The sequence below is a fragment of the Macaca mulatta genome, chromosome 7 (assembly GCF_049350105.2).
Source record: "Macaca mulatta isolate MMU2019108-1 chromosome 7, T2T-MMU8v2.0, whole genome shotgun sequence".
Classification (NCBI taxonomy): domain Eukaryota; kingdom Metazoa; phylum Chordata; class Mammalia; order Primates; family Cercopithecidae; genus Macaca; species Macaca mulatta.
In genome coordinates, this window is record NC_133412.1 from 142,653,345 (window position 1) to 142,676,497 (window position 23,153).

A 23,153-nucleotide genomic window follows, 5' to 3' on the forward strand; every position below is an offset into this window, starting at 1 on the left:
GACAATCACCATGTATTTCCTTTTTTCTTTCTTTCTTTTTGTTTTTTTTTTGAGATGGAGTCTCACTCTGTCGCCACCCAGGCTAGAGTGCAGTGGTGCGATCTCGGCTCACTGCAAGCTCTGCCTCCTGGGTTGACGCCATTATCCTGCCTCAGCCTCCTGAGTAGCTGGGACCGCAAGCGCCCACCACCGCACCTGGCTAATTTTTTTTGTATTTTTGGTAGAGACGGGGTTTCTCCGTGTTAGCCAGGATGGTCTCGATCTCCTGACCTCGTGATCTGCCCACCTCGGCCTCCCAAACTGCTGGGATTACAGTCGTCAGCCACCGCACCTGGCCTCCTTTCCTTAATTCTTTCTTTCTTTTCTTTCTGGGTCTTGCTTGGTCACCCAGGCTGGAGGGGCAGTGGTGCAATCATAAGCCCATAGCTCACTGCAGCCTCAAACTCCTGGGCTCAAGTGATCCTCCCACCTCATCCTTCTTAGCAGCCAGGACTACAGGTGCATGCCACCATGCCCGGCTAAGTTTTTAATGTTTTGTAGAGATGGAGTCTCACTACATTGCCCAGGTTGGTCTCAAACTCCTGACCTCAAGCCATCCTCCTGCCTCGGCTTCCCAAAGTGCTGGGATTACAGGCATGAGCCATTGTGCCCCACCTGACAATCATCATTTATTTCTATAGAATTAGGGTTTTTTTTTTTTTTAAGTAATTTGTTAAATGGAATTTTTTTTCAACTTAGAAAGAGAACTTTTATTTTACATTCAAAATGTGCATGTTTGCATTCAAAACACATAGAAGTGAAATGGCCATTTCATCATATTCCAAATTTCTCTTTGGCAGATCAAGGATTCTGAGGAAGTAGAGATGGTATGGAAGAAAGACACCCTGAGAGAAGGCTGGCTTTGCACCAGCTCCATCCTCTTCCTTCCTTTCTTACATAAGCAAATACTCACACGTGTACACACACACAGAGAGAGGGGGGGATGTTAGAGGGAAACTAGAGTCCCTCACCCCTTCCCAGGATCAAAGAACACAGAAAAGATCATTATTTTTGCCAGCTACTCTCTATTCTTGAACTCACAACACTGTCCTGACCATGAATAACGTCAGGTTGGATACATTTACAACTGTCTCCTTGAACTATAGGCTCACAAGCTTAACATTCAACCATTCTTGCTTAAGTTGTTTCTCGCTCTCTCTCTCTTTTTTTTTTTTTTTTTTAAGAGACAGGGTCTCTCTCACTCTATCGCCCAGGCTGGAGTGAAGTGGCAAGATTAATAATGTAGCTCACTGCAGCTTCGAACTCTTGGGATCCTCCTGCCTCAGACTTCTGAGTAGCTGGGACCACAGGTGCACGCCAGCATGCCTGGATAATTTTTAAATTTTTATTTTGTGTAGACAGGGTCTCACTCTGTTGCCTAGGCAACACAGAATTATTGGCCTTAAGCAATCCTCCCACCTCACCCTTCCAAAGTGCTGAGCTGACTGGTGTGAATCACCACTCCCAGCCTTAAGTTACCTTTTTTTTTTTATTTTTTTTTTTTGAGATGGAGTCTCACTCTGTTGTCCAGGCTGGAGCACAGTGGCATGATCTCGGCTCACTGCAACCTCCGCCTCCCAGGTTCAAACGGTTCTCCTGCCTCAGACTCCCTAGCGGCTGGGATTACAGGCACCCACCTCCACGCCTATATTTTTGTATTTTTAGTAGGGACGGGGGTTTCATCATGTTGGCCAGGCTGATCTCGAACTCCTGACCCCAGGTGATCCACCTGCCTCGGCCTCCCAAAGTGCTGGGATTATAGGCGTGAGCCACCATGCCCTGCCAAGTTGTCTCTTAATATCAGTAATCAGTAACTAAGGTCTGAGGTTTCCTTTAATTACAGTTTTTCATTTGATCCTCAGCACCAAGCTGCAAGCCCAGTATTAACATTTTTTTTTTAAATGAACAAAGTAAACTAAGACAGGCGTTAAGAAACTACTAAATGGCCGGGCACGGTGGCTCACGCCTGTAATCGCAACACTTTGGGAGGCGGAGGCGAGCAGATCACTTGAGGTCAGGAGTTCAAGACCAACCTGGGCAACATGGTGAAACCCCATCTCTACTAAAACTACAAAAATTAGCCAGGCGTAGTGGTGCACGCCTGTAGTCCCAGCTACTTGGGAGACTGAGGCATGAGAATTGCTTAAACCCAGGAGGCAAAGGTTGCAGTGAGCTGAGACTGCACCACTGCACTCCACCCTGGGTGAAAGAGCAAGGCTCTGTCTCAAAACAGAAAAAAAGAAAAAAAAAAGAAAAAGAAACTAGTAAATGGCTGAGTTGGTATTTGAATTCACGTCTGTCTGACTTTACAGTGTGTGCAATCCTACAACATCACTGTGTCTACAAGGGAAATGCTGCCTCTGCCCTCTCCTGAAGAATGTAGAAAGAAAGAGGCAATGTGGTATATTTCATGGAAAAAGCATCTTTGAAGAAAGAAAGCATTAACTCCTTGCACATGATCATCCTTATCAGAAGCAGCAGTAGTAGCATTATTTTACATGTAGTCCTCCCCAGTAACTCAATGAGCTATGTGCTATAATTCTCTCTCTTTCTTCTTTCTTGTCTTTTTTTTTTTTTTTTTTTTTTTTTTTTTTTTGAGACAGGGTCTTACTCTGTTGCCCAGGCTGGGAATGCAGTGGTGTGATCATGGCTCACGGCAGCCTCTACTCTGGGCTCAAGCAATCTTCCCACCTCAGCCTCCTGAGTAGCTGGGACCACAGGCACATGCCACCACTCCCGACTAATTTGTAAATTTTTATTTTTGTAGAGATGGGGTCTTCCTATGTTGCCTAGGCTGATCTCAAACTCTTGGGCTCAAGGGATCCTCCCATCTCGGCCTCCCAAAGAGCTGGGATCACAGGCATGAGCCACCTTGCCTGGCTTATCCCCACTTTCAAATGTGGAAACCAAGGCACATCTCTGAAGCTGGAGCTCAGGCGTTCTGGCTCCTGAGTCCACACACTTAACTACACTATAGAGGTCACAAGGTCTGAGAGAAACTGGATCAAACCAAGAGAGAGTAGCTCTGGAGTCTAGACCTGGCCCAAGGACAAACTGTACCACCTTGAATAGGGACGGTTTTCTCATTCAGGACTGGGCATCGCAGGGGGTGACCAGCATCCAGGACCTCAGAGTCCCAGTCATCAGAATCACGCTGCCTCAGGATGTGTCGAGTCCTGGACTCCCCGCACTTTCCCACGCCAAAGGTGCCTAAAAGTAAAGGAGAAAGAACCGCCACCCGTGGTGGTCTAGTATTTAGCCGAGAGATGTCAACCCATACACCAGAAGCTCCTTGATATCGCACTTTTGCTGACTTTGTCTTCTCCTTCATAATCCACATTTATTTTACCACAGATATAATGTTTAAAATTAATTACCAGATAAACTCTTAGGCTTCCAAACTTTAATCTTCCTTCCAAACCTGGTAAAATGGTTGCTCCGTGGAAACGGTGAGAAAATGTTTCACACACTTTTACACAGTCACAGATAAGTGTGTATCCACTTCTAAATGGTCCCAGCCACACACTCAACGACCCACACTGAGTCAGAACCAAACACCACACACCATCACAACAATCACCACGCACAGCGATGGTCACTTGCCCACTCGGTCACTTGCCCACTCGGTCTCTTGCCCACTCGGTCTCTCACCCACAGCCAGAGAGAACCACATACAGGCGGCACACCCAACACCACAGCCCTTCAAGCAGCAACCCAGGGAATCAAACACCCACCTCCCACCAGCCTACACATGTGTGTATGTCTGTCTTTAATTCTTCAAAGCTAGAGCTGCATCCTCCGATAAACTGTTTATAATGTAAGAAGTAAGCAACCTTGAGTCTTTGTCCTTGTGTCTGGAATGCTCTTCCCCCTCCTTCAACTCTGGATGCAATGTCTCCTTCCATTAGGCTTACCAGGACCACAGGAGTTAAAACTGTAATCTGTCCCCACCCCCATGTTCCGTACGCTGCTCTACTTCTTTTTCTGCAGCGTTGATCACCGTGTAATGTGCTTTATAAAGCATCCATGCACCACAGAGCGATGTTTTGGCCAATGACGGGCCACGTTTATAACGGTGGTCCTATAAGATCATAATCCTGCATTTTTACTCTACCTTTTTCTATGGTTAGACACACAAATACTTACCATTGCATTGCAGTTGGCTACGGTGTTCAGAACAGTAATGTGCTGCATAGGTTTGTAGCCTAAGAGCAAAAGGCTGTACCATACAGCCTAGGTGTGCGGTAGGCTATGCCATCTAGGTTTGTGTAAGTGCCCTCTATGGCGGGGGTCCCCAACCCCAGGCCACAGACCAGGACTGGTCCTTGGCCTGTTAGGAACTGGGCCACACAGCAGGAGATGAGCGGCAGGTGAAGAAGCATTACTGCCTGAGTTTTGCCTCCAGTCAGATCAGCGGCAGCGTTAGATTCTCACAGGAACATGAACCCTACTGTGAACTGCACCCACGAGGGATCTAGGTTGTGCACTCCTTATGAGAATCTAATGCCTGATGATCCGTCACTGTCGCCCATCACCCCTAGATGAGACTGTTTAGTTGCAGGAAAACAAGCTCAGGGGTCCCACTGATTCTACATTACGGTAAGTTGTAAAATTATTTCATTATATGTTACAATGTAATAATAGAAATAGAGTGCACAATAAATGTATTGCACTTAAATCATTCTGAAACCATCTCCCCCGGAACCCCTGTGTGTGATAAAAATTGTCTTCCATGAAACTGGTTCCTGGTGCCAAAAAAGTTGGGGATCACTGCTCTATGGTGTCCAAACATGGACAAAATTGCCTAAGGACATGTTTCCCCACCCCACCCTCCCACCAGCCCTCCCTTCCCGCGCCCCAGCTGCAGCCCTGATCCCTGGCAGGACCAGCCACTGACTCTGTGTGTGGGTAGCTCCACCTCTGCCTCACACTTGGTGAGGGTTGCTTGGGAGTTAGCAGTGTCAGAAAGGGCATGGAACTGAGTGTACAGGTGGGAAATTAACTGGGTTCAGGTTACTAACTCAGTACTGACCAACCACAGCAAGGAGCTGATTTAGGAATCAGAAAACCCAGATCCTAGTACTGGTTCAGCCACTGATTTTTGTTACAATGTGAGCCACTGCCCAATTTTGTAATATTTGGATAGGAATGTGAGTAAAAGTTTGTGTCCCACTCTTGTTGCCACCAGAACGGAGGGATCCTGACAAATTCAGGAGCCATCAGAGGAGGGAGCCCAGTGGAGAAGGGGATCAAGAGGGAGACTGGGGCCTTTGAGGAAGCTAGAAGGAACTGGATTGCTTGCCTATGTCTGGAATGCTCTTGAGGGCAGAATTTGATAACCATCTTCAGATACTTCAACTACTGTCTCACCGAAGCTTCCACTCCTGACCTCTTGTTTCCTTCCAGCCCTCCAGCCCCCATCTGAATTGGGTGTTCACTAGGCTAGGGGCAGAGGGTGGGAACAGCAGTAGAACCTATGTTGTATTTTCCTCTGTCCCTGTCTTCGCCCTGCTCAGTACCTGAGAAAATGAGAGGAGCAGGGACTCCTCTTTGGAGCGGGCCAGGCACCCTCCCCACCCACTCAGCATGGAAATAAAGGAAAAGCTGAGTTATTTCAAGGGAAATTCCAGGCACCTAGCTAGCCCTGAGAAGTAGGTGAGCAACTTCATAAGAAAGAAGGCAAAAGTAGCCTAAAACGATAACCAAGGAAGTTAGAGTCTCAGAAAGTTTGGTTCCCTTTAGAAACTAAAGATAATACCTTACCATATTTTCCTGAGTTGCTTTTCACAAACCCAGAACCACACCAAATGATCTGCTGGCACGTAGACCTCAGACGGGGAGATGAAGACTGAACTCTGACCACCTGTTCACGCTCATGGGTCAGAGCTAACATCCTTTTCTGCTAATACCAAATTTTTAGACAAAGTTTTGCCTCCTTTACCAAATGAAAATCAGAAAATCTTTGTGAATTCACCTGTGACCTGTGCCCCATCCACCTTGAGATGTCCACCTTTTAAGTCAAACCAATGTATAGCCTCCATGGATTAATTTATGGCTTATGACTTTGCTTGTAACCTCTGCCATTAGAAAGTCTTGCCTGTAAGCTGTCTGGGATTTCTGGTTTAAAGCATGAGCTGCCAGATTCTCCTTCCTTGGCACCCTGCAATAAATGCCTCACTTTCTCTGACTGCAATCCCCATGGCAGTGTTTGGCTTTGCTCCGCTGGGTGTGCGGACACAAATTCAGTTTAGTAACAAAGCCAGAAAAGAACATGCTATTGAATCTGGAAAAACAATTCCAAGAAAGTATGATGCAGAGAGTTAGATGTCCTGGCCACCCCCTTCTTTTTTAAAAAAGAGATTGGAGATCTCATTCTGTCATTCAGGCTGGAGCGTGGTGGTGTAATCACAGCTCAATGCAACCTCGAGTTCCTGGGCTCAGTTGATCCTCCCACCTCAGCCTCCTAAAGCTCTGGGATTATAGGTGTGAGCCACTGTGCCTGGTTAACTCCCTTTTGATACATGAAGACAAGAGTGTTTTAAAGTAACTTGCCCAAAGTCTTCTCATTGAGTAAAGATGGAGCTAACGCCGGTGACCAGACTATGGCACCCAGTCCAGTGAATTGCTAATTCTGTTCTAGATGAGGGGCCAGCACCTTGGCTCTCCCTTAGATGTTCTGGGAGAGTGTGTGAGATCATAGCAATAAATGGCTATGGGCTTACTGGCCAGACTCAGCATATCTGCCTCTTACAGTTCCCAAAATATACTTGCTCTTAGAGGCCAAATTAATGTATGTTCTAATCCATGCATCACCCACAAGAGGGAGCACTGAATACCTTCAGGGTGTCTGCTGAGTGTGCTGCCCACAGCGATGCCAGTGGGTACTAAGAGCCAATGTTAGTGCTGTAGAGTAGCTGGCAGGCTGACAGGATGGCATGGTTTTCCAGCCACTCCCCAAAACACTTCTGCATTGGCAACATTGGGAGTGAGTGATTACTGGGCAGTGAGACAGTGGGGAGGGTAGAAGCCTAGCAAGAGGCTGGCCCTGCTGATGAGAACAGAGCCTATCTAGTCTAGTGCCAGGGAGCTGAAGTGGAGAGAGACTTTGAAGTGGGGGCCTTCTTATGTGGCTTCAGGCTGTGCTTCCCCACAGGCAGGCGAGACTTCCCACAGGGGCCCTGGGGTACCCTGCTCCCCAGCACACCCAGAGAGGGGTCAACTAGTCTTCTGTGCCCACATGCCCTCGTGGCTCTCCCTCCCCCATAGTCCTTTGGCCTACTGGCTTCGCACCTTCATGTGGTGCCTTGTACTCCACCTCAACTCTCTCCTGGGTTGCCCTGGGGGAAACCTAGCCCTGCACAGGTAGAGGAGCCTAAGGCCCATTGTGGCCTTAGGAAACACAATCAAAGTAGGAATATAATTCAGCCAAGGGGAGGAGGAAGTGACATCAGAAAAGGCATCACTGGTGGGTGCGGTGGCTCACACCTAGAATCCCAGCATTTTGGGGGCTGAGGCAGGCGGATCACTCGAGGTCGGGAGTTCAAGACCAGCCTGGCCAACGTGATGAAATCCTGTCTCTACTAAAAATACAAAAATTAGCTGGGTGTGGTGGTGTATGCCTATAATCCCAACTACTCCGGAGGCTGAGGCATGAGAATCACCTGAACCCAGGAGGTGGAAGTTGCGGTGAGCCGAGATCGAGCCACTGTACTCCAGCCTGGGTGATAGAGTGAGACTCTGTCTCAAAAAAAAAAAAAAAAAGGCATCACTGCTGGGTGTAGTGGATCATGCCTGTAATACCAGCAACAGGAGGATCTTTTGAGCCCAGTAGTTCAAGGCCAGCATGGCCAACATAGCAAGATCCCTAGGCCCTATTTCTTAAAAAAAAAAAAAAAAAATTATTAGTCAGATTTTTTGGCATGTGCCTGTAATCCCAGCTACTTGGGAGGCCAAGGAGAGAGGATTGCTTGAGCTCAGGAGTTTGAGGCTCAGTGAGCTAAGATGGCATCACTGCACTCCAGCCTGAGCAACCCTATGTCTTAACATAATAATAATAATGTTTTAAAAGAAAAATAAAAGACATCACTAAAGAAGTCTTTGGGCTGAATGTTGAAGAGGGGCTTGGGGAATAAGAGAAGCATTCTAGACTGAGGAGATGGCAAGTGAGAAGATGTGAAGAGCATGGTGCCTTCCCAGGCTAGCAGAACCCGCGTGGCTGGAGCAGAGGGCCAGGGGAATGACCGTGCGTGAGCGCAGACGGGCCAGGGACTAGACTGTGAAGGGTGTTTGTATTAGCCTGTTTTTACACTGCTGATAAAGACATACCTGAGACTGGGAAATTTACAAAAGAAAGAGGTTTATTGGGCTTACAGTTCCATGTGGCTGGGGAGGCCTCACAATGATGGCAGAAGGTGAAAGGCACGTCTCATATGGCAGCAGACAAGAGAAGAGGGCTTGTGCAGGGAAACTCCCCTTTATTTTATTTATTTATTTATTTATTTATTTATTTATTTATTTATTTATTTAGAGACAGTGTCTCCCTCTGCTGTCACCCAGGCTGGAGTGCAGTGGCACAGTCTAAGCTCACTGCAACCTCTGCCTCCCAGGTTCAAGCAATTCTCCCGCCTCAGCCTACTGAGTAGCTGGGATTATAGGCACGTGGTGCCACAGCCCGGTTAATTTTTGTATTTTTAGTAGAGATGGGGTTTCACCATATTGGTCAGGTTGGCCCTTTTTAAATCATCAGATCTTATGAGACTTATTCACTATCACAAGAACAGCACAGGAAAGACCCACTCCCATGATTCAACCACCTCCCACTGGGTCCCTCCCACAACACATGGGAATTCAAGATGAGATTTGGGTGGGGACACAGCCAAACCATATCATTTTGCACCTACCCCCTCCTAAATCTCTGTACTCACATTTCAAAACCAAACATGCCTTCCCAACAGTCCCCCAAGTCTTAACTCATTTCAGCATTAACTCAGAAGTCCACAGTCCAAAATCTCATCTGAGACAAGGCAAGTCCCTTCCACTTATAAGCCTGTAAAATCAAAAGCAGGTTAGTTATTTCCTAGATACAATGGGGATACAGGCATTGGGTAAATACAGCCATTTCAAATGGGAGAAATTGGCCAAAACAAAGGGGCTACAGGCCCCATGCAAGTCTGAAATCCAGCAGTGCAGTCAAATATTAGAGCTCCAAAATGATCTCCTTTGACTCCATGTCTTGCATCCAGGTCATGCTGATGCAAGAGGTAGGTTCCCATAGTCTTAGGCAGCTCCACCCCTGTGGCTCTGCAGGGTACAGCCCCTCTCCTGGCTGCCTTCACTTGCTGGTGTTGAGCATCTGTGGCTTTTCCTGGTGCATAGTGCAAGCTGTCAGTGGATCTACTATTCTGGGGTCTGACCCTCTTCTCACAGCTCCGCTAGGCAATGTCCCAGTAGGGACTCTATGTGGGGACTCCCACCCTACATTCCCCTTCTACACTGCCCTAGCAGAAGTTCTCCATGAGGACCCTGCCCCTGCAGCAAACTTCTGCCTGGGTATCCAGGTGTTTCCATACATCTTCTGAAATGTAGGCAGAGGTTCCCAAACCTCAATTCTTGACTTCTCTGCACTTGCAGGCTCAACACCACCTGGAAGTTGTCAAGGACTGAGATTGTGCCCTCTGAAACCATGGCCCAAGCTCTACGTTGTCCCCTTTCAGTCCCAGCTGGAGTGGTTGAGATGCAGGGCACCAAGTCCCTAGGCTGCACACAGCATGGAGACCCTGGGCCCGGCCCATGAAACCACTTTTTCCTCCTAGGCCTCTGGGCCTGTGGTGAGAGGGGCTGCCGTAAAGACCTCTGACATGCCCTGGAGACATTTTCCCCATTATCTTGGGGATTAACATTTGGCTCCTCATTACTTATGCAAATCTCCATAGCTAGCTTGGATTTTCTTTTCTATCACATTATCAGGCTGCAAATTTTCTGAACTTTTATGCTCTGCTTCCCTTATAGAACTGAATATCTTTAACAGCACCTAAGTCACCTCTTAAATGCTTTGCTACTTAGAGATTTCTTCCACCAGATACCCTAAATCATCTCTTTCAAGTTCAAAGTTCCACACATCTCTAGGGTAGGGGCAAAATGCTATCAGTTTCTTTGTTAAAACATAACAAGAGTCACCTTTGCTCCAGTTCCCAACAAGTTCCTCATCTCCATCTGAGACCACCTCGGTCGGCCTGGACCTTATTGTTCATATCACTATCAGCATTTTTGTCAAAGTCATTCAGCAAGTTTCTAGGAACTTCCAAACTTTCCCACATTTTCCCGTCTTCTTCTGAGCCCTCCAAACTGTTCCAACCTCTGTTACCCAGTTCCAAAGTCACTTCCACATTTTGGGGTAACTTTTCAGTGGTGCCTCACTCTACTGGTACCAACTTTTGAGTGTGGACGGGGCCAGGGTCTAGACTGTGAAGGGTGTTTGTATTAGTCTGTTTTTACGCTGCTGATAAAGACATACCTGAGACTGGGAAATTTACAAAAGAAAGAGGTTTATTGGACTTACAGTTCCATGTGACTGGGGAGGCCTCACAATCATGGTAGAAGGTGAAAGGCATGTATCACGTGGTGACAGATGAGAGAAGAGAGCTTGTGCAGGGAAACTCCCCTTTTTAAAGCCATCAGATCTTGTGAGACTTATTCACTATCACAAGAATAGCACCGGAAAGACCTTCTTCCACGATTCAACTACCTCCCACCAGTTCCCTCCTACAACACATGGGAATTCAATATAATATTTGGGTGGGGACACAGCCAAACCATATCAGCGTTAGAGCCAAAGTCAGGAGCTAGGGAGCTGGGGTCAAGGGAATGGGACCCAGCAGGGGGCTTTACACAAGAGACTTGCAGGATCAGCTTGGGGCCTTGAAAAGAGCACACATGATGGTGGGGAGCTGTATTCTTTAGGGAGTCAGCTGTTGGTGGGGAGAGTCACCAGAAAATGCTATTGCACAGTCCTAGTGAGAAAGGTGAATATGAGCCAGGCACGGTGGTGTGGACCTGTGGTCCCAGCTCCTCAGGAGGCCAGAGCAGGAGGATCGCTTGAGCCTAGGAGTTAGAGGCCAGCCTGGGCAACACAGGAAGACCCCATCTCTAAAAAAAAAATAATAACAAAAGAAGTTAGACATGAAGCAAGTTGAGAGTAGAAGGAGGGGAGGAAGGAGGAGTTCCTTCAGAACATGAAAGCCCAGAGAAGCCCAGTGATTGTCTTTAGTTCATACAGCTGGTGGCAGAGCCTGGACTTAAACTTACATTAACACTAGAATCAGGTGACCAATCTGCCGTCTAGAGACTGCTTTCACATACATTCCCAACCCCCTCAGCACACACACACACACGGACTGTTTTATAGAGGAGGGGAAGCTGAGGACCCAAGAGGTCAGTCTCTATTTGGTTGGCAAATTGAAACAGAAAATGGCAGCAGTTGACCAGAGGCTAAGCGAGGACAAATCGGTTCAGTAAGCATTTGCTGAGCACCCACCACATGCTCTGAACTATGTCTTCAAGGACCTCCGAGTGTGAAAGGGAAGCAAACATATACAGAAAAACTCCAAACAAGGCAGACAGACGTGTGTTAGAATGGGCGATGGACAAGGATCCACAGGAAGCCAGAGGAGGGTATGGTTTCAGCTGAAATTCCACAGGCTTGTGGAATCTAGGGCAGGAGGCTGAATGGTGGAATGAGGCTTGGAGGAGGGAAAGGGGTTCCATGGACGACACTTGATTTTGCGGCAGGGCCTGGCCTGGAGCCCAGGTCTTTCTGCCTCTTCTGCTTCTTGGTCCCTCAGGGATACTTGGGCTGGGTCCAGTTGACAGACAGATGCCGGTGCTGAAGACAGAGTCTCAGCATTCCTGGGTCCTTCACTTGGCACAAGCCTGGGAACAAGTAGACACGGTGTGGCCTGCCTGAGGGTGGGGTCAGGGACAGAGGGGCAAGGAGCTGAGGAGGTGGCACTATGGGAAGAGCCACTTCTGTCCAGGTTACTGGGAGCTTCTGTGGCTCATGGTAGTCCAATGATGTGACTCCAGGTGACTTTTGTCACCATTTTCTATTAGGCCACGTTTCCTGCCCCATTGCTGGTTTTAGTGGGCTAAGTAATACGCTTGTGTGTAAGATTTTTTTTTTTTTTTTTTTTTTTTTCTTGAGACAGAGTCTCACTCTTGTCTCCCAGGCTGGAGTGCAATGGCACAATCTTGGCTCACCGCAACCTCCACCTCTCAGGCTCAAGCGATTCTCCTGCCTCAGCCTCCTGAGTAGCTGGGACTACAGGCATGCACCACTATGCCTGGCTAATTTCTGTATTTTCAGTAGAGATGGGATTTCGCCATGTTGGCCAGGCTGGTCTCAAACTCCCGACCTGAAGTGATCCACCCATCTTGGCCTCCCAAAGTGCTGGAATTACAGGCTTGGGCCACTGTGCCCAGCCTGAAGTATAAGATTGAAGAGATGGATTCCCCACAGTATTCACACATTTCCTTACCATGGGCTAGTCACTTAAAATGGCCATGCTAATACTTGTTTTATGGAACAGTGGTGACTGTCACATCTGCCTGCAGACTATGGATAAAAGCAACATTATAAAAATGTATGTTCAAGCCTGGGCAAGATAGTGAGACCTTATCTCTTAAAATAAATAAATAAATAAATAATAGCAAAATGTGGCCGGGCGCAGTGGCTCATGCCTGTAATCCCAGCACTTTGGGAGGCTGAGGCGGGTGGATGACGAGGTCAGGAGATTGAGACTATCCTGGCTAACACGGTGAAACCCCTTTTCTACTAAAAATACAAAAAATTAGCTGGGCGTGGTGGTGGGCGCCTGTAGTCCCAGCTACTGGGGAGGCTAAGGCAGGAGAATGGCATGAACCTGGGAGGCGGAGCTTGCAGTGAGCCAAGGTGGCGCCGCTGCACTCCAGCCTGGGCGACAGAGCAAGACTCTGTCTCAAAAAAAAAAAAAAAAAAATAGCAGGATGTGGTGGCATGCATCTGTAGTCCCAGCTACTCAGGAGGCTGAGATAGGAGGATCACTTGAGCTCAGGAGGTTGAGGCTGCAGCAAGCTGTGGTCACACCACTGTACTCCAGCCTGGGTGAGGGTGATACCCTGTCTCTAACAAAAATGTATGTTCATTATTGGGAGTCTATCCCTGAGCACAGCTAAAATTTTGTAGCACTCGTAGAATTGCATCATCAGTTCTACAGAAGTTGAGCCCTAGGTGAGTTGGCAATTGAGAAAAATTCCTGAAAAGAGAGGAAAGACTGAAAGTGGTCTAGTATTTCCTAGACTGCACTTTACTTCACATGACAGTGTGCTGCAGGGTGAAGGGGAAGGGCTAAGGACTCAGATCAAACTTCAGCCTGTCACTTTCCCTCATTCAACACATATTTAGGACCTGTATCATGTTCTAGGAAATTACTAGCTATGTGACTTAGGTAGACAGCTCCGTTGAACTTTATTTTTCTCATCTGGAAAACTAAAAATAGTATGTATATACCTCATGGGTCTATTGTAAAAATTAAATGAAATGCGTCTGTTGTAAATAATGTATTAGAACATCAGCTCTGTGTCTGAGCAGTGTAGGGCACTTAGGGATCCTGAGTTTTCACCCCTGACTGGTCTCACTTACTTCCTGGCAAGACTGGGCAGTCCTGACCCACTTGGTCTAGGGTACTGGATTGGCACCTGGCTTGTTCTGTCTGCTGCAGAACTCATCCAGGCATTCAGCACTCCTACCAGCTGGGGTAGAGAACACAATGGAAGCAGAAACGGCTTCTCCCAAGGCTGACCTGGTGCAGTCTGCGCTGGTTAGGCAAGGGGAACAGAAGCCACTCAAGTATCTAGTGGTTGATCAAACTCCTGCTGTTTGCCTCAGAGCCTTCCTTCCACCCAGCCTTAACTGCTGTTATCTAAGGTCTATTCACATGTCCTGTATGCAGAGCCAAATAGGTGAAGATTGGTTGCTCTTTGTCATTGAAGAAACCAATGCTCCCCTTCTCCTGTTGAAGGAATCAGCCTTCCCCAGTATTATCTGGGCTCACTGGGCCCTTCTGTGCAGGACTTCTTTTGAATGATTGCAGGTATCCTGCCTTTCTGGCCCATGGCTCACAAGCTCACCACTAGTCCTCATCACCAGCAGCCAAAACTGCAACTGACCTGATTCAGCAGAAAAGAAATGGATGTATTAAAAGGATATTGGGAGAACCAGGGAGCCAGGCCTGAGGCAAAGCTTCCAGGAACCACACCTAAGGTGAACTGCAGAAGCTGTTGGATGAGAATGCTGCAGCTGCCCCCGAGTTCTTGCTGCTGCTGTTTGTGCACTGCTAGGAGCCCATCTCCCGGTGACTGCTGCAGCCCCCACCCCGCGTGCTGCTGCAGCACCCACCCTGCATGCTGCTGCCGCCCCAGGAGAACACAGCTGTCACACAAGGCATGTCAGATGCATGTGCCGCCATGTTCCCTTGAAAAGTACATGCCTGTATATGCTTTTTCCTCATATTTGTTACCTGCAACTCAAAGTCAGGTGTCCCTGACTGGTGAACTCCATACCACAGGCTTCTAATACAAGTTTTCTAGCTTTCATCTTAGAAAAGCAGGACACCTGTAATCCTAGCATTTTTGGAGGCCGAGGTGGGAGGATCACTTGTGGCCCAAGACCAACCTGGGCAACATAGCGAGACCCCCATCTCTCTAAAAAAAAAAAAAAGGGCCGGGCACGGTGGCTCATGCCTGTAATCCCAGCACTTCAGGAGGCCGAGGTGGGCAGATCATGACGTCAGGAGATCGAGACCATCCTGGCTAACACGGTGAAACCTGGTCTCTACTAAAACTACAAAAAATTAGCCGGACATGGTGGTGGGCGCCTGTAGTCCTAGCTACTCAGGAGGCTGAGGCAGGAGAATGTGTGAACCTGGGAGGTGGAGTTTGCAGTGAGCAGAGATTGTGCCACTGGACTCCAGCCTGGGTGAGAGGGAGAGAGAGAGAGAGAGAGAGAGAGAGAGACAGACAGACAGATGGGAGGGAGGGAGGGAAGAAGGAAGGAAGGAAGGAAGGAAGGAAGGAAGGAAGGAAGGAAGGAAGGAAGGAAGGAAGGAAGGAAGGAAGGAAGGAAGGAAAGAAGGAAGGAAAGAAAAGAAAAGAAAAAGAAAAAAGAAAGAAAAGAAAAGCAGGGTTCCTAAAGTGGGAAGATTTGCAAGCATTAGACCATGTGTCAGAAATAGAAAAAATATATACAGAAAATGTCCACTTTGTACTCTGGCCTCAGGCTCTCATCGTCTTCCCAGTCCCATCTCCTCCCACCTGATGGACCCACGCCCAGGGCCCTGTGTTAAGGCTTGGCTTGAGATGTTTCGCATGGGGGCCTGAGCCATAAGAGAAGTGCAAGGAATTCAGATGGGCACCTCAGGACAGTGAGCAACAAGGGGGTGCTGCCTGGGCTTGGGAACCCCAGAGGGGGTTAAGGGAAGAGTAGCAGGGTGACGATTAGCTACAGTCATAAAATGGGAGATCTAGGATGGCCTTGGGGAACATCTAGTGGGCGTCAGGCATCCAAATGCCTGCAGAGAGGGGCCAGGCAGGTCAGACATAGGGGATGATGGGGCCTGTGGGGATGCCCCTTTAGGCATTACATTCAAAAACTTAAGTCTACTGTGCAGAGGTGATAGGAATGATACAAGTGGTTGTTGTTGGGGGGCTGATCGGCTACAAAGGGGCATGAAGAAACTTTGTACAGGTGATGCAAGTGTTCTGTATGTTGCTTTGGGTAGGGTTACATCGTATATACCTTCATCAAAGAAATAACTTAGATTTGTGCTTTTTACCATGAAGTATACCTCAATTTTAAAACTTGGGGCAAATTCATAAAGCCTGTCTGTAAACTGATCTGGCTCTCGGGCTAGCCATTTGCAAACTTCTGTTGCAATCCGACTTCCAGAGGCGGCCTTGGCTCCTCATACAGGAAAAGCGCGACTGCGGGGTGATCTGGCTGGCAGCCGCTCACTGCGCGGTCTCCACGCCTGGCAGGTGGCGCGGGGCAGGCAGCTGTGCCAACCTAGCATTTCCACCCGCCGGGAGGAGGCGATCCCCTGGGGCCGGCCGGCGTCTCTCTGGCCTGAAAATGAGCGGGTCACCCCAAACGCCAACTCCGAAAGGAGCGGAAGCGGACGGAGCAGCCGGCTCCAGGGAGCGCGGGCCAGGCACGCAGATAAATCACGGACACACACTGCACTGATAGCTCCAGACTGGCGTTGAGTGCCAAATGCCGATACAGACCCGGTCAAGTTCCAGGAAGAGAAATCCGATCCAATGCGCCCGAGGCGGCAGGGAGTACAGCGACACCCACCTGACAGGGGAAGGGGGGCACCCAACCTTGATGGAGCCCCTCCCCGGGCGGGCACTTCGGGCACTTCCCGAAGTCGTACCTGGCCACCCGCCAGCCCGGGTAGGCACCAGCATCAGGAATCGCCTCTTCAAGGGGGAGAAAAGCCAGGCCGCCGCAGTTCGCGGAGCCATAGGGACTGCGGTGGAATTTCAGGCCGGGGTGTGGGACCCCACGCCCTCGCTCTGTCCTCTCCTCCATCCTGAGGCGAGCAGGTGTCTGCAGAGTGCCTCCAAGCCCATCGCAAAGCGGACGTGGCCCCCGTCTCGATGTCGGCGCTGCACGCCGAGAGGGACCCCGGGGTGGTGTTGGGCGCGAGGGCGGCGGCAGGGACGCGCTGCGACCGAGTCCCCGGACCCTGCGACCCGCAGGGACCTTCCGGACGCACGGAGCCCGGCCCTTCAGCCGGCGCCCGCCCTGATTGGCGCCCGAGGCCGGCCTCCTGCCGGCTCACCTGCCACTCCCAGCCAATCGGGGCCACCAGAATTGGGGCTGTCGCCGGGGGGAGGGGAAGATGCTGCCGGCCGGAGGCTGAGCGGCCCTCCCCGCCAAGTTACCGCCCGGCCCTCTGCAATCCCCAGCGCCAGCCGCCGGCTGCGCGCCCCGCGCCCCCTTCGCGCCGCGTCCAGTGCCCAGCGCGCTTTGATGCTGCAGCTCCGGGCCGGGGCCGCTCCGCTTCTCTGCTCGGTGGGACGCCCCCCGACGGCTCCGTCCTCGCCCCTCGCCCTGCGTCCCTGCTGACCCCGGGAGGTGGGGTCCGGGCCGGGCACAGCCCCGCTGAGGCAGGATGTTCACGTCCAAGTCCAACTCGGTGTCGCCCTCACCGTCTCTGGAGCAGGCCGACTCGGACGCGCTGGACATCAGCACCAAAGTGCAGCTCTACGGCGTGTTGTGGAAGCGGCCTTTCGGGAGGCCGTCCGCCAAGTGGTCCCGGCGGTGAGTGCGCCCCCGCACCCCGAGGGGAACGGCCAGGGAGAGAGCCTGGGCCTCGGCACCCCTCCCGACCCCTCCAGTCTCCGTCATGCCTCTGCCTTCCTGTGTGACCTTGGCGTCACCCCTTCACTCTACAGTGGCTCCCGCGGGAAAATGTGGACCTTAGTCTGGGACAGGAAAACGGGGATGGGAACCCCTGCCCCGGGGCGGTGGCGAATTCTCTGTGGAATGAACCTGACCCTCGAGTGGGAATGTTGGGTATGGGCAGAAGAGACCATGGTCCGGGTGGGATCCAGCTAGGTCAGGTCAGGCCAGACTGAGGCGAGGGAGAAACTCCTTCCTCTTCACAACCCCTCACCCAGGCCGCGAGCACCGGGCCCAGAGTGTCTGCCTCCCGCCAACCACCCCCGCTTAGATGGAGAGGGACCTGGCCCTTCTGAAAGGCTCAGGCCAGGGAGGGAGGAATGATGAGGAAGGGTGCTTGTCCATGGGGAAGTGACCTTGGCAACCCCTCCAACTGTACCTGGAAATAATTTTTTTTAAAGTGAGCACAGGGAAGAGAGATTCCAGTGCTTCACGCAGAGGAGCTGGAAAGGAGGGAGGCAGCTGGAGTGAGGAAGGGGATAGATTGGTCCTGACAAGGACTGATCCTTTGAAAGAGGTGGTGGGAAGAGGCAGGGTAGTCCCAGCCATCCTTCAGCGCCAGCTGCCTGGTCCCCAAGTCAGACTCGACTCCCCGGACATCAGTAGCCACTCTCCACTTACAAAGGAGCCTGGGAGGTATTGAGGGAAGAGGGAATTCACAGCCCTGGACTGCAGGAAGCTCCCAACTTCTGGACAGTTTCCACTCTCTAGTCAATTTCAGTTCTGAGAGTCACTACTGGTGTGGCCCGGAGAACGCAGACCCTGTCCAGCCCTTCCCTGGAGGTATGACCCTTCCAGGAAACCAGGGGTATCCAGATGCCCCTTCCCCATCCCACACTACCAGTCTGCCCCTGAGCAGAGGGGGCCTCCAATGTTCCCAGGACCACAGATCATGTGGATGTGGTAGTGGTGGGTGCTGATGTTCTGTTCTGATGAATAATTTAATGTCTCTATAAGACCGCAGAACAAATGGAGCTGTGGACAATATCCCACATTTTACATCTCTGGTTTCATGTTGTTTTGTTACTTCTGACAGTTTTCTCTCTGGGATTTAATAGGATACTGGCTTTTTGAGTTCCTCCAAAGTTGAGCTTATCTCTGACCCCCTAAATGGAGGCTTGGAGCAACATGGAAAGTATTTGGGGGAGCTTCCAGTGTTGAGCTATGTGAGCTACAGCCCCCGGGGCCAGGAGAGCTGGGGTGGAAAGGCTGCGTGTAGATTCAAGCACAATTAGCAGAATATCTCCCCCCCACTCCCCATCTCTCTTCTGCCTCAGCAGCTCCAGATAGTCAATCTTTCTTTTCTATTGGGTCTGGCTGCTGCTCAGGGTCCTGTCAACCGACACTTCTCTTGCCAGACATTTTCACCTGACTGCATCCCTAGAAAATGCTAGGTGCCCATAACCCCCAGGGTATGTCCCCTGGTCCTCCCCTTCACCACTGCAGGTATATTGGGAACATAGTCTCTGCACCCACAGTTGATTCAAGGGCTGGGAAGTGTCAGGAGTACAGGGCATAGGTCCCCAGCTAAAAGCACAGTGGTGGTGCCAAGGAGGCTTGGAGAGGTTTAGCATCCCCCCCACCCCCACCCAGAGATTCCATCTTGTACTCCCTCCACTACTGTGGTCCCCATAGCCACCCAAAACTATCCAATCAGAGTCTGAACAGTATGTATGCTCAGCTAATACAACTAAAAGTCAAGTCCTTCAGCCCCCTTCCAAGGAGATTGTTACCTGGGTTCCCTTCCTTTGTAGGAATTCTGGAGCTGCCACTGTGCAAAGACTACCTGGGGCTCAAGAAAGAACTAACATCCCACCTGCCCACTCTAGGCCTCTGTGTTCTCGGTTCTGGGAATACACAACACACACACACACACACACACACACACACACACACACACACACACTATTTAGTCTTGGGTCAGTGACAGAGCCAGCCAGAGAGGGCCTGGGTGTTGGGGAGAATGACGCTCAGCTCAGCCCCCTCTCACTTCCCATCAGGGCCCCCTGGGCCCCAGCTTCCCATTTGTAAAGTAGAGTCTGTGGGTTCTAATTAGCAGCCACAGGAAGACTTGGGGACAGAGCAGCTCAGGGCTGCCACTGCAGAGCCTTGCCATTAGGGCGATCGATGCCCTGGCTGGGGCAGCTAAAGGGAGGGGGCCTGGAAAGGCTCAGTGCTACATTAATAAAGAATGGGCTGGATAGAACTAGCTGTGGCCAGCTGAGTTCTATAAAACCTTTTCCACTCAGGGTCTGTCTTAGGACTTGTGCCTCCAACTTCCACTGCCCAAGCAGCCCTGCCAGCCTGGGGTGGGAAGGTGCCCTTGAGCTGAAGGGTCAATTTCTTTCCTGGGGGCAACAAAAGGGGAAGGGAATCAAAAGCATTAATTAGCAGAGATTAGATAATCTGGGAGAGGTGTCTAGAAGGGAAGGCTGTTGACTGTGTCCTCACCTTGGTCTGTGAGTGGTGGAGATGGAAGTGCCAAGACCTGGCAAAGATCTGGGCAGCGCCAAAACAAAGAGGAAAGGAGTGGGAGGTCTCCGCCTTAGCCAGTGTCACACTGTGAGGGCTTGGCCTAGGCTGATTCTTTCCTGAGACTGAATGCTTTTTCCAGCGTTCTAGTCTTCTTCCCAAATCCCTCCTGAACACCTCCCAAGGCCAGAACCCCTGAGGAGGAGGACCCACCCACTTCCTTCCTGCAACAGGAGCGTCTATACTCCTCCTCACCCCTCCTTCTCCCCAGGGGCCAGGTAGCCAGGAGGGCCTGAACCCAGCTCCGCAGTTTACTCTTGCAGAACGTTGGTGGGTCCCTGACTCAGGGGAGCTAAGATTCATGGTGTCCACCTGGTGCCAGGGGAGTGAGCCATGGAGACAGTGGCCATGTGTCCCAAATCTCAGGCCACAACCTATGCGGTGTGTAAAGATTATCTGCGCAGATGAGGGTCACCATACCAAAAAGACTCGAGGAGACTTTCTTCCCACAGGGATTTGGAGCCCAGGGTTTTGACTTTGGCTCTCAGCACTGCTTCCCAGAGGTGACACAAATGCTGAGCTTTTTCAGAGCAAAGAGAAAAGCCTATCATGCCAACTTCACCGCACTAAGCTCAGTCTCACCCTAGTGACGCTGGGGTTTGGTCTCACTTTCTGGCACCCCTGGCATTCCCCTCAGCTGGCTGTGTGAGGTATCCCACAAGCACAGTTGTAACATTTCTGCCGTGGAGGGTGCCTGCAGGACCCCCTTTAAAAAATAAACTTCTATTCTTCAAAATTCTACCAGAGTGGCAACATAGGGTGTGGGGAACAGTAGCCAGCAGCGGTTGAGGGACAGGATCTTCTACTGATGTGTGTGGGAAGTTGAGGAGGCTCTTTCAGCATTGATGAAGAAGAAGGACTTGGAGAACAGTGTCTGTGCCTCCAGAAAAAAAAGTAGTGACCAAATTACTTTATTCTGGAGATTTCATAGTGTTTTTCACTCTCTGGCTCCTTGTTCCAGAGCTGTTCCCCCCAAGCCCACTGATAGGAAACTGAGGCACAGAGGCAGGGGGAAGGTGCTTTTCTGAGTCTCCTCAGATTCCTTTACCCATCACCCTCTCCCCTTTCTGTGCTGGTCACATCCAGGTTACAATGAATGCTTGGGTTAGGGAGATGGGCGCACTCTCTGGATCACACAGCCATAAACGAAATGATACACATCAGGTCAGGCTTCACTGTGGTCATGTGATCATTTACCCAGACCAGGTCTGCCAAAGTTAAGTGAGTTAATTGTGCAAACAAGTGACATTTCTTTCTCACCCACTCCGCAAGGAACTGCACTCAGTGGCTGTTGATGTCCTATTTGAAAATGAGTCTCACCTGTGTGAGGGTCAGACCTCCAGCTTGCAGACAATTCAGCTTCCTTATCCCCAAGTCTTAAAAATAACAAAGTAATTGCTTCTGAGAACAGCTGTGGGTGTGGTAGAAAGTGCATCTAAGGCCGGGTGTGGTGGCTGGTAATTCCAGCACTTTGGGAGGCCAAGCGGGGCGGATCACTTGAGGTCAGGAGTTGGAGACCAGCCTGGCCAACGTGGCGAAACCCTGTCTCTACTAAAAATACAAAGTTTAGCCAGGCGTGGTGGTGGGTGCCTGTAATCTCAGCTACTCAGGAGGCTGAGGCAGGAGAATTGCTTGAACCTAGAAGGCGGAGGTTGCAATGAGCCGAAATCAAGCCACTGCAACTCCAGCCTGGGGGACAGAGCGATACTCCGCCAAAAAAAAGAAAAGGAAGTGAATCTAGGCTTAGAGGCAGGTGCTCCAAGTTCTACCCCCAGCTCTGCCAGTAACCAGCTGCATGATCCAGACTGTGGCATTTCACCCCATTGGCCAGCAGTATCTCATCTATAGAGTGGGAGTGGGATGGGTCAAATAGTGTGCCACAGGTGACCCCAGAGGTGCCTTGAGTCTACTACAAGGGAATGGGGAACAGGGGTCCAGCTCCAAGTCTCCCTGCCCACTTCAAGCAGTACCTCTGCACTGTTATGTTTTCTGGTTTGTTTGTTTGTTTGTTTGTTTGAGACAGAGTCTCCTGTCACCAAGGCTGGAGTGCAGCATCGCGATCTCAGCTCACTGCAACCTCCGCCTCCCAGGTTCAAGGAATTCTCATGTCTCAGCCTCCTGATTAGCTGGGATTACAGGCACATACCACCATGCCCGGCTAATTTTTGTATTTTCTAGTAGAGATGGGGTTTCGCCATGTTGGCCAGGCTGGTCTCGAACTCCTAACCTCAGGTGATCTGCCTGCCTCAGCCTCCCAAAGTGCTGGGTTTACAGACATGAGCCACCTGTTACATGTTTTACACCAGCAGTTCCCAACATTTTTGGCACCAGGTGCCATGACTGGTTTCATGGAAGACAATTTTTCCAAGGACAGGGGTGGGTGTGGGGGTGGTTTCTTTAGGCATTAGATTCTCATAATGACTGTGCAACCTAGATCCCTTGCCATGCACAGTTTACAGTAGGGTTCATGCTCCTATGAGAATCTAATGCCGCCACTGATCTGACAGGAGGCAGAGCTCAGGCGGTAATGCCAGCCACGGGGAGAAGCTGTAAAAACAGACGAAGCTTCACCTGCTCATCTCCTGCTGTGTGGCTCAGTTCCTAACAGGCCATGGACTGGTACTGGTCCAGGGCCCAGGGGTTGAGGACCCCTGTTTTACACATTATGGTTGTCTTACTGTTGTTGGAATAGTTGGGCTAAGTTTTTTGAGCCCCCTTGGACTTGATAATCTCTCTGAACTCTAATGTGTCATGACTCACGCATTTCACAGATAGGATTCCTGCTGTTCTGCCATCTTAGACTGGATGCCAGATGAGAAGCACCGGCCAGGATGACCTTTTCCTGAGCACAGCAGGCCACCCAGAATGGACACAAGGGACACATACTGGGGGCTGTGTCATTTCCACCTTCCTTCTGCCAGTTCTGAAAACGATACTTCTGAGGGCAGTCCTTCTCCAGCTCCACCCCCTACATAGCCATTCTCAGTATCCAGGAGGCTCAGAGAGGCAGGAGACTGGCTGCTGGGCCTATTCCGGAAGTTTGTGCCTGGGGAAGAGGGGAAGTGAGTCTGGATGTTCGCCT

The 23,153-nt window shown here is 50.4% G+C and overlaps 1 protein-coding gene across 1 annotated transcript in view; it reads left to right on the forward strand.

Moving 5' to 3' along the window:
- The first annotated feature begins 16,720 nt into the window (after positions 1 to 16,720).
- The window catches only part of PLEKHD1 (pleckstrin homology and coiled-coil domain containing D1), a 45,667-nt gene continuing 39,234 nt past the window's right edge, over positions 16,721 to 23,153 (forward strand). Inside the window, exon 1 of the mRNA XM_001104931.5 lies at positions 16,721 to 17,398. Coding sequence (XP_001104931.2) covers positions 17,250 to 17,398 — 149 coding nt within the window. The 5' untranslated portion in view covers positions 16,721 to 17,249. The remainder of the gene's footprint in view (positions 17,399 to 23,153) is intronic.